The sequence below is a fragment of the Hyla sarda genome, chromosome 7 (genome assembly GCF_029499605.1).
Source record: "Hyla sarda isolate aHylSar1 chromosome 7, aHylSar1.hap1, whole genome shotgun sequence".
NCBI lineage: Eukaryota > Metazoa > Chordata > Amphibia > Anura > Hylidae > Hyla > Hyla sarda.
The window spans coordinates 203,008,133-203,026,176 of NC_079195.1; the positions used below are offsets into that span (position 1 = coordinate 203,008,133).

General features: G+C 43.1%; 1 protein-coding gene across 8 annotated transcripts in view; it reads right to left on the bottom strand.

Moving 5' to 3' along the window:
* Positions 1 to 12,299: 12,299 nt before the first annotated feature.
* Positions 12,300 to 18,044, bottom strand: part of OSBPL9 (oxysterol binding protein like 9) — a 132,432-nt gene continuing 126,687 nt past the window's right edge. For 6 of the 8 annotated variants that reach the window (XM_056532255.1, XM_056532254.1, XM_056532256.1 and 3 more), the window contains 3 exons: positions 17,686 to 17,777; positions 16,482 to 16,617; positions 12,301 to 13,419 (listed from right to left, as the gene is read on the bottom strand). In XM_056532255.1, the coding sequence (XP_056388230.1) occupies positions 13,345 to 13,419; positions 16,482 to 16,617; positions 17,686 to 17,777 (303 nt within the window). In that variant the 3' untranslated portion in view covers positions 12,301 to 13,344. Of the gene's footprint in view, positions 13,420 to 16,481; positions 16,618 to 17,685; positions 17,778 to 18,044 lie in introns of all 8 variants that reach the window. The other 2 variants (XM_056532257.1, XM_056532253.1) reach the window with 2 other exon arrangements.

The window sequence follows — 18,044 nt, forward strand, 5'->3', positions numbered from 1 at the left end:
TGCTGGGTCCTCTCCAGCCCCGCCCAACAACCTGTCAACCCGATCCGCGATGTGCCGAACTCGTGCGCCAGGCAGACAACACACTGTTCGGCGATCCCGGTCTTTGTGACAGATTGCCCTGTCTGTCCCCCTAATAATTGAGTCCCCCACCACTAGTACCTGTCTGGCCTGCCCTGTACTCCTCCCTCCCTCCTTACTGGAGCAGACACCCCCCTGGCGGTCAGAGGTGGTATCCTGCTGCAGTTCTCCTAGCTCTGTAATGGCATCCCCCTCATCTGCCAAGCGGGCAAACTTGTTGGGGTGTGCCAGTTCAGGACTAGCCTCCCTGACACTTTTTCCCCTACCCCTCTTTCTAACTGTAACCCAGCTAACTGCCTGACTGTCCTGCAACTCCGTCCCACTGTCCTCCCCCACCTCTACTCCCGAGAGTGCCTGCTCAGTGAGCAGGAGACTCCTCTCCATGTTGTTAATGCTTCTCATTGTTGCCAGTCGCCCCTCTAGATGCAGGATCTGGGCTTCCAAACGGACAACTAGCACACATCTCGCACAACAATATGCACCCTCAAACTGTTGTTCAAGGATTGCATACATTGAACAGGATGTACATTGGACTGCATTTTCCAACATGGAGGCCATCTAGTAATGGGGATTTCACAAATGTATAGGAAAAAACAGACAGTCAAAATTACACTTAAAAATTTTTTGTAGACCTTGTGCGTTCAGAAATTAACACTCACAGCGATCTCAACCTCCTGCATTCAAACTCCAGTTTTTGAAACTCCTCTTTCACGCTCCCTCTTACACAGCAACACTCAGAAAGAGCAAGCTCTCAATAAGAGTCCCAAGCTAAGATTTATACACCTGTGCCCAATCTACTCCTCCTCCCCCTAGAGGTGGAACAGAGAAAAAAAAAAAAAAAAGGGTGTTTAAACTCTAACAGTTATCCCACTATGTGCAAAAGAGAAAAACTTACCCAAAATATGAATGTGGGCTATAGGCAGTCGCACCCACTCCACAGATTCACTCCGCACAACAGATAATCACAGTTTTTGAAACTGCTCTTTCACGCCCCCTCTTACACGGCAACACTCAGAAAGAGCAAGCTGTTGGTATGTTGGTAGGCAAATCTGCAGACACTCCGCTTCTGCCTCTAGGGTCATCCGCTCTCACGACTGCGCAATTCCTTAGCCATGTCCATACATTAGTAAAAGCGCTAGGCCATGATCTGCTACGCATCACGGGCCACTCATTCCGGATTGGGGCTGCGTCGGCAGCATCCAAACACGAAGTTCCTGCCCACATCATCAAAAAGTTGGGCCGATGGAATTCAAGTTGTTTTGAACCCACCCCCCCCCATCAAGCTCATCTCTTTTCACATTCAATACAGGGCATGCCCTCTATAGGCATTCCCTCCGTACGCGGTTTTGGGCACACATCAACCGTATTTTGTTTGTTATCTCTATTTATTTTAGGTGCTTATTGACAACTCCAGGTATCCAGAAATGTAAGTATGAATAATTTGTGATGTTGATGTTTGGTTAGGTCACAGGTCAAATCGACTCTTCGAGCAATGACCACAAATATATATATATATACACACACACACACTAGCTGAATACCTGGCGTTGCCCGGTTTTTCCTTCCTAATCCTTGTTGGGGAGGAAAATCAACAAAGGAGGAAGCTTTTGACTTCATATCCCATCCCCATATGTTGTTGTCATATCCTAACCCCATATCCCGTCCTCATACCATGACCTCCTATCCCGTCTTCCTATCCCGTCCTCCTATCTCGACCTCCTATCCCGACCCCCTATCCCGTTCTCCTATCTCGGCCTCCTATCCCATCCTCCTATCTCGACCTCGTATCCCGTCGTCCTATCCCGTCCTCCTATCCCGACCTCCTATACCATCCTTTTATCTCGTCCTCCTATCTCTACCTCCTATCCCGACCTCCTATCTCGACCTCCTATCCCGATCATCCCGTCCTCCTATCTTGACCTCCTATCTCTTCCTTCTATCCCGACCTCATATCCTGACCCGTAATATGTGTACCAGGTATTGAAATATCTCCAGCCGTACTGAAGTTATGTGGGAACATACATTTCCCATTGATTTGCATGGGACTGTAAACAAAAACCCCGACACTCACAAATGGGGGTAGTTAAGGGTTACATTAACTATCCTATATTTTAAGTGGACATATAAGTAACATGTGACCAAGCATTATTGAAATATCTCCAGCCATTTGGAAGTTATGCAGTAACATATATTTCCCATTGACTTGTATGGGACTTTAACCCCTTAAGGACCGGGGGTTTTTCCGTTTTTGCATTTTCATTTTTTGCTCCTTGCCTTTATAAAATCATAACTCTTTCAATTTTGCACCTAAAAATCCATATGATGGCTTATTTTTTGCGCCACCAATTCTACTTTGTAATGACGTCAGTCATTTTGCCCCAAAATCTACGGTGAAATGGAAAAAAAAATCATTGTACGACAAAATTGAAAAAAAAAACGCCGTTTTGTAACTTTTGGGGGCTTCCGTTTCTACGTAGTAAATTTTTCGGTAAAAATGACACCTTATCTTTGTTCTGTAGGTCCATACGATTAAAATGATACCCTACTTATATAGGTTTGATTTTGTGGGACTTCTGGAAAAAATCATAACTACATGCAGGAAAATTAATACGTTTAAAATTATCTTCTGACCCCTATAACTTTTTATTTTTCCGTGTATGGGGCGGTATGAGGGCTCATTTTTGCGCCGTGATCTGAAGTTTTTAACGGTACCATTTTTGCATTGATAGGACTTATTGATCGCTTTTTATTCATTTTTAAATGATATAAAAAGTGACCAAAAATGCACTATTTTGGACTTTGGAATTTTTTTGCGCGCACGCCCGCCATTGACCGAGCGGTTTAATTAATTATATATTTTTATAATTCGGACATTTCCGCACGCGGTGATACCATATATGTTTATTTTTATTTACACTGTGTTTTTTTTTTATTGGAAAAGGGGGGTGATTCAAACTTTTAATAGGGGAGGAATTAAATGATCTTTATTCACTTTTTTTTTCCCTTTTTTTTTGCAGTGTTATAGCTTCCATAGGGACCTATAACACTGCACACACTGATCATTGTTATCCCATAGGGACCTATAACACTGCACACACTGATCTCTTATACTGATCATTGTTATCCCATAGGGACCTATAACACTGCACACACTGATCTTCATCATTGATCACTGGTTTCTCATAAGAAACCAGTGATCAACGATTCTGCCGCATGACTGCTCATGCCTGGATCTCAGGCACTGAGCAGTCATTCGGCGATCGGACAGCGAGGAGGCAGGTAGGGGCCCTCCCGCTGTCCTGTCAGCTGTTCGGGATGCCGCGATTAGCCGCAGCTATCCCGAACAGCCCGACTGAGCTAGCCGGCCACTTTCGGTTTTGCTTTTAGCCGCGCGGCTCAGCTCTGAGCGCGCGCCTAAAGGGTTAATAGCGCGCGGCGCCGCGATCGGCGCTGCGCGCTATTAGAGGCGGGTCCCGGCTTCACTATGACGGCGGGCCCGCCGTGATATGACGCGGGGTTACTGTGTAACCCCGCGTTATATCAGGAGAGCAGGACCAAGGGCGTACCTGTACGCCCTTGGTCCTTAAGGGGTTAAACATAAACCCCGCCCCTGGCAAATGGGGGTGAGTAAGGGTGAAATCACCTATCATATGTTTGTTGTTGACATATAAATAACATGTGTGCCAAGTTTCATGTTAATATCTTTAGCCGTTTGGAAGTTTTTGTGGAACATACATACATACACACACACCCGTTGAGTTTTATATATACAGTGACCCCCCCGACATGCGATGGCCCCGACATATGATCAAATCGACATACGATGGCTTCTCAGAGGCCATCGCATGTCGATGTCAGCATAGACATAAAAAAGCATTGTATGTTGGGGCCATCGCATTAAGTGCTATCCGGCAGCACAAAATGCTTAAGCTGCTGCCGGATAGCAGCTTAATGTTCCCCGTGTGGTGCGGTAAGTATTACGTACCCCTCCACGATGCTCCGGGGTGCCCTCCGGGTCCAGCACTGGTCCTCCGGTGTCTTCTCGGCCCTCTCCGGTGACGTCAATACGCTGCTGCGCACGTCATCCAATAGGAATGGCGTACGCAGCGGCGTAATGACGTCGCTACGCAGGCCCAGTAAGGCCTTGCGGAAGACAGCAGAGGACCGGAGAAGACAGCAGAGGAACGGAGAAGACAGCGGAGGACCGGAGAAGACCAGGAGAGCCCAGCAGAGGACCGGAGATGACCAGGAGAGCCCAGCGGAGGCCCGGGGTCACCATCGCGAGTGGCGGGGACAGGTGAGTACAGCTTCCTATACTTTACATTGCACGAATCCCTCAACATACGATGGATTCGACAAACGATGGCTCGTTTGGAACAAATTACCATCGTATGTTGAGGGACCTCTGTATAGACTAGCTGAGTACCCGGCGTTGCCCAGTTTTTCCTTCCTAATCCTTGTTGGGGAGAAAAATAAACAAAAGGAGGAAGCTTTTGACTTCATATATCGTCCTCACATACTGTTGTTATATCCCAACCTCCTATCCCGACCTCCTATCCTGTCATCATATCTCAACCTCATATCCTGTCCTCACTTCTCGACCTCCTATCCCGACCTCCTATCACGTCCTCCTATCCCGACCATCTAACCCAACCTCCTATCCCCACCTCCTATCTCGACGTTGCCCGGTTTTTCCTTCCTAATCCTTGGTGGGGAGGAAAATAAAGAAAGGAGGAAGCTTTTGACTTCATATGCCATCCTCATATATTGTTGTCATATCACGACCTCCTATCCCGTCCTCCTATCTCGACCTCCTTTCCCCTCCTCCTATCTCTACCTAGTTTCCCGTCCTCCTATCCCATCACGACCTCCTATACCGACCCGTAATATGTGTACCAGTTATTGAAATGTCTCCAGCTGTACTGAAGTTATGTGAGAACATACATTTCCCATTGATTTGCATCTGACTTTAAACAAAAACCCTGACCCTCACAAATGGGGGTAGTTAAGGGTTAAATTAACTATACTATATTTTAAGTGGACATATAAGTAACATGTGACCAAGTATTATCGAAATATCTCAAGCCGTTTGGAAATTATGCAGTAACATATATTTCCCATAGACTTGTATGGGACTTTAAACATAAACCCCGCCCCTGGCAAATGGGGGTGAATAAGGGTTAAATCACCTATCCTATGTTTGTTGTTGACATATAAGTAACATGTGGCCAAGTTTCATGTTAATATCTTTAGCCGTTTGGACGTGATGCTGGAACATATACACACACATACATATACACACACACACACACACACACGTTGAGTTTTTTATATTATATATATATATATATATATATATATATATATATATATATATATATATATATATAGATATAATTTATTCCGCCGGCACATTAATAAAGATATGACCCCCGCCAGCGCATTATATATATATATATATATATATATATATATATATACACACCCCACAGCGCATAATCATAATATGCCACTGCAGCGCTATATGTGAAAAGTATATCTATCAGCAGCGCATAGTGCGAGCAGTCGGCCGGCCCGATGCTGCTGATAGAAATACTTTTCATACATAGCGCTGCGGCATATGTATATAGAAGCACTGGGGGGGTCAGGTAACGCCATATGTCTGCCCCCCACAGCACTTCTATATACATATACCCCTGCAGCGCTATGCATGAAAAGTATTTCTATCAGCATCATCGGGCCGGCTGCTGGCACTATGCGCTGCTGATAGATATACTTTTCACATATAGCACAGCGGTGGCATATTATGACAAATGTGCTGCGGGTGTATATGTGTGTGTGTGTGTATATTGCGCTGACCCCCCGCAGCACTATATATCTTGCCCCCGAAAACGCTTTTAACATTAATATGGCCCCTGCTGCCACTCACAATGTTCATTTAAAAAAACCCTCTGAGAGCCCTGATTGGCTCCTCAGTACCGGTCATTCAAGGCTCCCCGCGAGGGATTTAAAAATGAAAGTTAAAACACACGATACATCACAGGGTTGCGGACCATGCCGCCCGCTCCCCTGCTTAATAACTTCCGATCGCATCGGGTCTCAGAAGTGAAACCCGATGTGATCAATCCCTCAGCCCCTGTACTACAACCCCCGTCATGGAACAAACTCTGTTCCATGATGGGGGTAGTAGTACAAACACTAATGTAGCCTCCCCAGCTGTCTGCACACTCCCGCAGCTGGGAATTACTACTCCCATCATGGAAACAAGTCTGTTCCATGATGGGAGTAGTAGTAGTCCCTCAGCACTGCAGGAGACTGCTAATGTCACCTCTTCTGAGCTCAGAAGTAATAACGGATATTATAAACCAGATACAAACGGATGACATAAAGACTCATCCGTTTGAAATAGACTTCAGTGTTAAAAATAATGGCCGTTAATTTACCCGTTTCTTGTGACGGAAGAAAAATTAGTGCATGCGCCGTTAATTCTTCCCTCACAACTAACGTCCGTTGTTCATGACGGGCTATAACGGGTCATAACGGATAATCAAAAAATCCCATAGACTCGAATGGGATTGTTTAACGAACTTTTAACATCCGTTATTAAGGCTTTTCTAACAGATGTTTATAACTGATCTTTTAACGGAGCATCTTTATAGTGTTAAAGGGGCCTTATTGTTTTGTTTTCTACCTTGATATTTCTCTGTATTTTCTGCTCAGTCTCAGTCAGATTCACAGACTGGGAAGGGGCGTTCCCCAGCAGGCGTGACATCATTTGAAGCCATACAGGGGAGAACTTCCTCCCTCGCTCTGTTACATACAGCCCAGAGCAGTTCAGTGTGTGAGATGAGCTATGATTTGATAAGGCTGCCCTCAGCACTCAGGACTGCATTTCGGACTTCTGCCAGGCCAGCAGGAGTCCAAAGTCTGTGCAAGCGATGGGGGTGAAATATGCTCTGAACAAGTAGGAGACAACTAGTGGCAGCTTTAAACAAAAATAAAACATAGAAAACTTCATTTTTTTTAAACAAAGTATATGAGAAAGATTTTTTATTTACCAAAAGGAGTGCAATTGCCAGTGATAGGCTGAGCACAGTATCATGTAAGGAGCCTGGGCAGCAGGGAGAAGGCGGGCCCAGGCTCCTTACATGACAGTGCACTCAGCCTATCACCCGTTGAGGTGGGACATCGCTGCGGCCGGAGAGACGCTCAGTGCAGTATGACTCACCATCTGTGAAGAAGCGGAAGAAGACAGGCACCAGAGGACCGGGACACAGATATCGGCGCAACAGGGGAACGTCGGAAAGTGAGTTAAAGTTTATCTTTTACAGCCCATGCACAGAGAATTCAAGAACAATTTCACAACAGTTCTCCTTTAAGTTCCAAGCCATGCTAGAATTTGTGAGAATGTTTGTTATTCTAATGTTAACCCCTTAAAGGGGTACTCCAGTGGAAAACAATTTTTTTTTTTATCAACTGGTGTCAGAAAGTTAATCAGATTTGTAAATTACTTCTATTTAAAAATCTTAATCTTTCCAGTACTTCTCAGCTGCTGTATGCTCCAGAGGAAGTTGTATAGTTCTTTTCTGTCTGACCACAGTGCTCTCTGCTGACACCACTGTCAGGTCAGAAACTTTCAGAGCAGGAGAGGTTTGCTATGGGGATTTGTTCCTGTTCTGGACAGTTCCTGACATGGACAGAGGTTTCAGCAGAAAGCACTGTGGTCAGACTGGAAAGAACTACAAAACTTCCTCTGTAGTATAAGCAGCTAATAAGTACTGGAAGGATTTTTTTAATAGAAATAATTTACAAATCTGAACTTACTGGAGCCAGTTAATATGAAAAATCACTCCATTAAGGAAGCAGAAACAAAAAGTACAAAACTGAAAACTTACCTTATCGTCTTTTTATAGCCATAACGCTTTCAATTTTCCACCTACAGACCCAATTGTACTTTGTAATGACATAAAATGTAAGTTGAAACAAAAAAAATTTAGGGGCTTTAGTTTCTATGCAGCACACTTTTTGGTAAAAATAACACATTCTTTAGGTCCATATAATTACAATGATACCCAATTCATAAAGGTGTTTGTATTATTATTTTTTTTGTATCTGTCTAGTGTAAATTGTGTTCTAGTAATCCTGACTTGTATGGTGTATAACCATAATTTTTTCCTTCATCCCCTACATATCCTGGTCATGTTTAACTGTATTATACCGTATATACTCGAGTATAAGCCAACCCGAATATAAGCCGAGGCCCCTAATTTAACCCCAAAAACCCAGGAAAAGTTATTGACTCGACTATAAGCCTAGGGTGGGAAATAAATCATCCCCCCAAGTCATCATACCCCCCCCTGTCATCATCCAGACCACCGTCATCATCACCCTGTCATCATCCCCCTCGTCCTCACCCCCCCCCCCTTCATCATCACTGCCTGTCAATCCCTTCATCAGTGGTCTTCAACCTGCAGACCTCCAGATGTTGCAAAACTACAACTTCCAGCATGCCCGGACAACCATCGGCTGTCCGGGCATGCTGGGAGTTGTAGTTTTGAAACATCTGGAGGTCCGCAGGTTCAAGACCACTGCAGCCTTCGTCATCATCCAGACCCCCCTTTAGTTTTCTACTCACCTCCCCTCGGTGGGAAGAAGGGTGAGCTGGTCCGGGCCATCTATGCTGCAGGGACCGTCCGGTGGGGAGGGTTAGTCATTCCAGGCTGTCCATCTTCACCGGGAGGCCCTCTTCTCCGTTCCGGGCCGGCCCCGGACTAGTGACATTGCCTTGACGACGACGCACAGGGACGTTCATGCGCAGGGCCATCACGGCATCTGCTGCGCACGGATGTCCCTGTGCTTCCTCGTTAAGACAACGTCACTAGTCCGGGGCCGGCCCGGAGCGGAGAAGAGGGCCTCCCGGTGAAGATGGACAGCCCGGAACGACTAACCCTCCCCACCGGACGGCCCCTGCAGCATAGATGGGCCGGACCAGCTCACCCTTCCTTCCCACTGAGGGGAGGCGAGTAGAAAACTAAACGGGGGTCTGGATGATGACGAAGGCCGCAGTGGTCTTCAACCTGCGGACATCCAGATGTTTCAAAACTACAACAACATCTGGAGGTCCGCAGGTTGAAGACCACTGAGAAGGGATTGATAGGCGGAGAGTTCACTTGAGTATAAGCCGAGGGGGGGCGTTTTCAGCACAAAAAATCGTGCTGAAAAACTCGGCTTATACTCGAGTATATACGGTATTTATCCTGTTTTCCCATCTTGTTCATATTATCATATCTACCATTTATCTTGTCCCTGGCTCCTGAAATCACAGAGAGGAGGTTTCTCTAGATCTTTCACAGAGCGGATGTTGCTCTAGATGTTTTACAGACATGTTTCTCTTGATTAAAAAAAAAAAATGTTTTTTTCTAAGAAAGCCACAATTCAAGCTGCGGAGTGGCAGCTGCTTCCCCTAGAAATGACCTGCAAGTAACTCCTCTAGATTACAAATATTTAAAATGTTTTTAGTTGCGATCCATTTGAATTTTGATAATAAAATAGTAATTCACAGGGGGTACACAATTTAAAATAGAACCTTTAATCAGATGCTTAAAATACCATGAACGCCCCACAAATGATAACACAGACACAAAACACGAAGGAAAGGGTCTGATTTAAGTATGACCCTGTAAGTACTATAAAGGAACACATGCGACCATTCATAATCTAGATATCTGGGATATACCAAAAAGGTGCAGGGGGACACCAACAGGCTAGATGTTCGGCAACAGCAGCTGTCCGCTGCCCGAGCCGCCTTACTCACTGTACCGAGCCGCAGTGGCGGCATCCCAGGCTGTTCTCCCACAGTGGTTAAGAACACAGCAGTCCGGTGGGTGTCCTTTTAATAATAAATAATAATAATAAAATACCAACATAATAAATATACTTAGTACAAATACAGTAGGTCCAGCTGATTAACAATAAGTGGCCGATGGCACTCACCGGTCTGACTGTGCATAAAATTCCTCTTTATTTATGGTGCGATCTTCATAAAACAATAGCAGACAAACAACGGCATATTGCAGCAGGAGATGCGGACACAGGAACACAAAGCAATCTGTGTGACCGCTGCTTCGTAGGGCTCTCCGAGGGCAGCAGTGCAGGTATTATACCTGTCAAACCTGACGTCATCGGAAAGGGACTATCTCTGGGACTATGTGAGGAAATGGGGTCCCCCAACCTGTTAGAGAAACTGCTGAGCAGTTCCTTTGAATATGCCATAAACCAGTGTTTCCCAACGGCTGACCGGGCATGCTGGGAGTTGTAGTTTTTCAACAGTTGGAGGCACCCTGGTTGGGAAACACTGTCATAAATGGAAAATGTGGGAATTTGCTAGAATTTGTATCATTGGAAACATTGATTGCTCCCATTACAGATTAACAAGATGACAGTTTTTTCCTTGATAATCTGTCATAAGTGTATAGTAAAGTTTTGACTGGTTAAAGTGTTGGTCCATGGTTAGGCCGGGTCACACTATGTTAGCACTCATTTTTGCACGCATCACGCACATAAATGAGCGATGAAAAACACTGCAATGCGCACTCCACTGTTTTCAATCTTTTCTGTAAATTGCGCTGCATATTTTTGGAGTGTGCAATATATGCCAAAATAAGTGACATCACCAATTCTACATGGAAAAGTATCGGCCATCAATTATCTGAATTGAATGGGGTAAATCTATGCCCATGCCGGCTAGCAAAATATGTGACAGAAATCCACGGCTATTCTTGGAATTTCTGTGACATATTTTGTTTTGTTTTGTGTATTTTGTTCATCTGATGAACCAGCACATGGATGTACTTAAAAGCGGATTTTTTGCTATTAGAGCATATAAAAAAGTAGCAACAACTACAATGAATCTCATACAGACAACATTTGACGAGTTTCAATGCTGTACGTCCTAGTCATAAATCAGCATCGAAACGCGTCAAATCATTATCTGCATGAGATTCATGTCCATGCTATTACGACCTTTTTATTTATGCTCTAATAAAGGAAGATTCACTTTTAAAAGGAGGTATGTCAGTGTGAAAAAGTTTTAGATCGCGGTGGTCCGACTGCTGGGAACCCCCACAATCTCCTGTACGGGGCCCCGGCTCTTTCCAGGTGCAGCACGTAATGACCCCCATCCCCTTAATATATCTCTATGGGACAGCCGAAGATGGCTGAACTTCTCCACCATAGAGATATGTAGAGGGGGCATGATGGTCCCACTTCAGGCGGAGTTGTGACGCACCGCGCCCCGTACAGGAGAGCCTGGGCCCCGTTCAGGAGATTGTGGGTGGTCCAGCAGTCAGACCCCTGCAATCTAAAATTGATCCCCAATCCTGCAGATAAGTTTTTCACTATGAGAATTCTCCTCTAAAAAGTACCTGTCACCAAATAAACTGTTCTCAACTACCTCAGGCTATGTTCCCGAACTACTCCTAACACCCTCCTGTCCTTTCAGAGCTTTAAAAAGCTGTGTAAGATACCTTTCTTCTTGCTCGCATAGTGCAATTTCCCAGCAGGAGAAAGTTGGCATTTCCAAGCAGGCATGACATCACTGAAGCCTGCTTGGGGACCACTTCTGCCCTCACATTGTTACAGCATTGTGATGAATAGAAGACCTCAGGCTCTGTGCATGTTTCAGTCTGTTATCAGTGAGGCTCTCCTTCAGCTGTCAGCACTTCCCGCGTTCGGACTCCTGCCAGGCCGGGTGGAGACCAAACTCACTGTTATTTGTGGCAGGGAACAGAATAGAGCCACCTAGTGGCCGGTTTTTATATTCCATTTTAAACATATTTATGTTGATAATTTTAAAAGCAAGTGAATGGGAAAGTGTCTGCTAATTACACAAGGAACACTATATTAAACGTTTTATTTGGTGACAGGTACTCTTTAAGGACATCTAAGTGCTGGATCATCTACCATTTTGTTTGTATGGAATGCTGTGCACTACTGAAGTCATCTGGAGTAGTTGGCTGGAATATAGTTTTTTTGTAATATGTAAACATATTGCTGCCTTCCAGGAATAGTGCCACCCCATTCCAGAGGTGTGTCACAATTTTTGGACAATGCAGCCATATGTTTCTAATTCTGTACAACCCCTTTAATCTATTACGGAAAGAGTTTTTTTTTTTTTTTTTATAGTTAAGAAAGTGAAAAAACAAACAAAAATAAAATCTATAAACAAAGATTTTCTGAAGATTAGATTTTAATTGCAAATCATAAATGCAGATCTAATAAAATAATTTGCTCTAACATTTTATTAGGAAATAAATAAATACAAAGGCAAGACCAGATTTAAGGATGATGGGGAGGGAAAAAAAAAAGTACTAAATGTGGAGGAGTTGGTGGGATGGAAATGGCGGTTTTACACTGAGAGTATTGGGGGGGGGGGGGGTGGAGACAGAGAATAAATGCTGAAAGTAAAGTTATATAATTTTTGGAATTACATGTTATGTATATTAAAATGCCAGATTCTTATTATATACACAAGAGGAAATGAAAAATGCATTTTGATATAGGATAGTCATCAGATCCTGTAATTATCAGAAGAATGGACGCCTGGGCTATACTTCTTTACAATGCATTTTACATAGTTGCCCAGGCCAGTTCTTTACATTAAAGTGCACTTGTTGCCAACATACAATGGAGGCAGCCATTATGTGGGCCACACCAATATTCTACCCCAGTGTTTCCCAACCAGGGAGCCTCCAGCTGTTGCAAAACTACAACTCCCAGCATGCCCGGACAGCCTTCGGCTGTCCGGGCATGCTGGGAGTTGTAGTTTTGCAACAGCTGGAGGCACCCTGGTTTGGAAACACTGTTCTCCCCAGATGTGTTGATGTCAGACATGAATGAGATGATAGCTGGACAATGATGAGAATACAGCCTCATAGAACGGCTGCCTTCACAGCCATCGGGGCACATGTACATTTAAAGCAGGATGGGAAAACAAAAAAACAGGACTTTGATTTTTTTTTATTTTTTTTTCTTAAAAGTGTGAACAGTGAACAATGAACGCAATGCTGGCGGGTCACCATGCCCTGCTTGAATTGTCATTCTGTAGAAGTCCAGTATCCCTGAGTAAGGAACCGCTGCAGTGTAAAGGGGCTCTCAGCACCACAGGGAAGATCTTTATCTAAAAATGTGATAATACCTTCCTTTCTGGGCTTCAGATGATACTTTTGTTTAGAGAAGAGGTTCTGCTACAATAGTTCTGTAAGCCGCTTAAAGCCTGAGGGAAGGCTGTCTCTTCAATAATGGTTCATCGAAGACCCAGCACTCTCCATCCTCGTGGAAGAGCTGAGAAAAGAAGAAAACTTCATTAGTTATTTATGGGACAGTGTTCTACTAAATGCTGCTTATTTATCTCTGGTGCTTACGTGGACAGGAACATTCCTTATGATGAACTGCATCAGGGCTTAAAAGAAATACTTCAAAGTAGGGATGTCCCGATACCGATATCGGGACAGATACTGGACATTTGCACATGTGTTACTTGTACTCGTACAAACGTCCCCGATACCTAATCAGATAGTCACCCCCGCCGGCAGGTATCACGGAGGTGCCGAACTATGTGGCGCGCCCAGCAGCTGAGCACGCGTCATAGCCGGGACCTGTGGCCAATGCCGAATCCGATCGCAGAGATGTCCGGCATTAACCTTTTAGACGCCGTGATCAAAGTTGATTGCAGAGTCTAAAAGTCCTTTAGTTAAAGGGGTACTCCTCAGGAAAACATTTTTTTTTATATAAATCAACTGGTGCCAGAAAGATAAACAGATTTGTAAATGACTTCTATTTAAAAATCTTAATCCTTCCAGTACTTATCAGCTGCTATATGTTCCACAGGAAGTTCTTATCTTTTTGAATTTCCTTTCTGTCTGACCACAGTGCTCTCTGCTGACACCTCTGTCCATTTTAGGAACTGTCCGGAGCAGGAGAGGTTTGCTATGGGGATTTGCTCCTACTCTGGACAGTTCTTAAAATGGACAGAGGTGTCAGCAGAGAGCACTGTGGTCAGGCAGAAAGGAAATTCAAAAAGAAAAGAACTTGCTGTGGAACATACAGCAGCAAATACGTACTGGAAGGATTAAGATTTTTTTAATAGAAGTAATTTACAAATCTGTTTAACTTTCTGGCACCAGTTGATTTAAATTTAAAAAAAATAAAATAAAAAAGTACCCCTTTAACCACCGGTTAGCTAAGGAATGCTGATCAGGATCAGTTTGAATCCCACTCTTTTAAATAAAATAAAATATTTTTTTTAAATATAAAAAAGCCCTTCCTATAAAAAAATTACAAAAAAAATAAAAAACTTTTTCCCATAAAAAAAACTAAAACAAAAACAAAACCCTGTCACATGACATAGAAAAAAGTATCGGTAATTAATTAAAAAAAAAAAAAAAGGATTTGTACTCATACTCTGTCTTAAAAAAATGCTATTGGGACATCCCTTCTTCAAAGTGAGTGGAGTTATAGACCGATTGATAGGTTTGGTCTACGGATAACACCACAGTGCAGATTTACTATTACAAATGGTTTACATGACTTGTACCACATACTACATGTTTTAGACACTTTCGTGTCTCGCTTGACATTAAAGGGGTTATCGAGGAAAAAATTTTTTTTATATATCAACTGGCTCCAGAAAGTTAAACAGATTTGTAAATTACTTCTATTAAAAAATCTTAATCCTTTCAATACTTATGAGCTTCTGAAGTTTAGGTTGTTCTTTTCTGTCTAAATGCTCTCTGATGACACGTGTCTCGGGAAACGCCCAGTTTAGAAGCAAATCCCCATAGCAAACCTCTTCTAAACTGGGCGTTTCCCAAGACACTTGTCATCAGAGATTACTTAGACAGAAAAGAACAACCTTAACTTCAGAAGCTCAGAAGTACTGAAAGGATTAAGATTAATTTAATAGAAGTAATTTACAAATCTGTTTAACTTTCTGGAACCAGTTGATATATAAAAAAAAGTTTTTTCCTGGAATACCCCTTTAAGTGCCTTGGAAATTTGGCTTTGAGTTAGCCAAAATCTAACATTATGCCATATTTATAACAGTCAGTCATATTTGATAATGCTGGCAAAACTTCAGACCAGTGTTTTCCAACCAGGGTGCCTCAAGCTATTGCAAAACTACAACTTTCAGCATGCCTGGACAGCCAACGGCTGTCCAGGCATGCTGGGAGTTGTAGTTTTGCAACAGTTGGAGGCACCCTGCTTAGGAAACACTGCTTTAAACTGTCTAAGGACCGTATTAAAGGGCTATTCCATGAAAAAACATTTATTTTCATACGTGTGTGAAGATAGAAAAGGAAGGCACCACTTGTGTTCAGTAATGCTGGGGTTAACTGCAACCCAACGCAAGCTAACAGCATAGCGAGACAACCAATCTTAAAATGAGTGTAGCGGAGGTGCTGGGATGGAAGGCAGAAACAGACTTGAGATATATAATGGGTATCAGAAGAAAAAAAAGATATCGATGCTCCTATCTGGTGGCCGTGCCCAGATAGGAGCATAGAGTCCCGTTTTCAGTGGTGAGTGTGGATATCTTTTTTCTTCTGATACCCATTACATTTATTTTCATATCAACTGACTCCAGAAAGTTAAACAGATTTAAACAGAAAGTTGAACAAATTACTTCTATAAAAAAAAAAAATACGTAATCCTTCCAGTACTTATCAGCTGCTGAAGTTGAGTTGTTATTTTCTGTCTGACAACAGTGCTCTCTGCTGACACCTGTCTGTCTGTCTCAGGAACTGTCCAGAGCAGGAGAGGTGTGCTATGGGGATTTGCTGCTACTCTAAACAGTTCCTGAAACAAACAGAGGTGACAGAATTTTTTTTTCATGGAATACCCCTTTAAATAGGCAAAGCACCAATCGCAGTGATCAGAGCCTTGATCAGTCATGTAGCTGGGACGCAGCTGGGTGGAATATAAAACCGAAGCCTAATGATTTTTCAGCGCCCTAAGTTTAAACTAAATCCAACAATTTGTGTATGATGGAAGACCTGTAAGAGAACATGCTGCACCTTTTGTTCTTATCACTTATTAAAATAAACATGCAAGCTTGGACAAATGTGCATGGATAATGTAGTTTGGGAAATAACACTGATGACATCTGACAGATAAGGCAGTAAGGGGTGGGGGAGGTGTCATGCTGCAGATTTATAAAACCTCCTTGACACTTGAGCATCGAGTATGATATACAGCCAACAGATTTTACAGGCAAAACGTATTGATGGCCTATCTTCAGGATTGCTCATCACCATCAGATCAGTAGGGTGTCAACACCCAGCACCCCACTGAATTCTTCTTTAGCCTTTATCATATACTTAGAGGACGCGTTTGCGTGCACTTACCCGTGTCTCCCACTGTACTTCCTGCTCTTTGCGTTCCCTTGCTTCCGCTCGCTGCTTCTCTTCCAGCCTGTGCTTGGCCTCTGTGGCTGCATCGATGTCTCTGATTTTCAAGTTTAAGGTTACATCTTTCCATAACCTGAAAAAAAAAGTGAATAAATATAAAGATGAACTCTTGTAATTCTATTTCTTTCCAAGGACATCAGAACTGCATATACACCAGATCTTAAAGCGTACATGTCATGTGTACCTCATCCTGATCATGTACATGACATTTTTATGTCTCTATCACCCATATTTCACTAATAAATAACATAAAATCGCTGCTCACTGTCTTTTCCATATTGTCAAAGGGAGGGGGTGTGTCCGTCCCTTTCATGCATAGTGATGACTCCTCCCCATCCCTCACTCTGCTGACTCATTGCTCTCTGGAGCCTGGCAGCTCTGCTCTGTAACCCTTTCCTCTCTGGTTTCATGCTGTACACACACAAACAATGATTATTGGGGATTGCCTATACTCCACCACCAAAGACAATATGGTGAGTGAATAACTTACATCTTCCTATATCATTCATGTGTATCATCCTTTGGCAGTCCTGTAATGCTGGGACTTGTAGTTTTGGAATAGTTGGATGTACAGTGTTTGGATAACTTTTTACAGCAGTGTTGCCTTCAGCTGTGTGCCTACAGCTTTTGAAAAACTACAACTCCCAGCATGCACAGACATCCTTTGACTGTCCAGGCATGTTTGGAGTTGTAGTTTAGCAACAAACAGCTGGAGGTATATGTTTGGTAAAACTCTGCGTTACAGCAGTGATGCTGTAAGCTGTGTTCCTCCTGAAGCCTTGCCAATCAGCCATCTTGTATCCATGACCCTTGGACATCCTCATGCTGCTGTGGGACTCATCAGTGTCCCAGGAGGTATGGGGACCCCTAGTGGTGGGATTTTCAAAAGCAGTTTTCTTGAAAGAAAAAAATTTGATTTTTTTTTTAAAGAAGTATATTAGAAAAACGGGTTTTGCCAAGATGTACAACATATAAAAAGTTTTTATATCTGACAGTGCCCATTTTATGTGAAGCCCCGTGCATCAGTCAGGGGTGTCGAGTGCCATTTTATACGACAGCAAGAATAACAATTTATATGTGTAATAGCAGTGTATATAAAATAAATGGATAATAGTAACCCAAGTGCAGAAAATAAAATTACCTTCTAGATTCATATTCTTGCTGATCTTCCAACTTCCGAACCCTCTTCTTCACTGTAGGCATTTTCTTGGTATCTATAAAAACTACATTCTCCTGTACAAAAAAAATAAAAAATAAAAATAAGTATTAATGTTTTAAGAGAAAGTCAGGATATTAAACATTTGTATATAGAAATTTCTAAATAGACATTTGGGGGATACAAGAGATTCGAAAAACATGGCTGCTTTCGCCCAGAACCAGCACCACCTTTGTCCATTGACTGTGTCTGATACTGCAGCTTTGCCACAACAATGTGGATGGGGTAAAGCTGCAATACACCATGGACGAGAATGTTGCTGTTTCTATGAGTAAAAACATCCA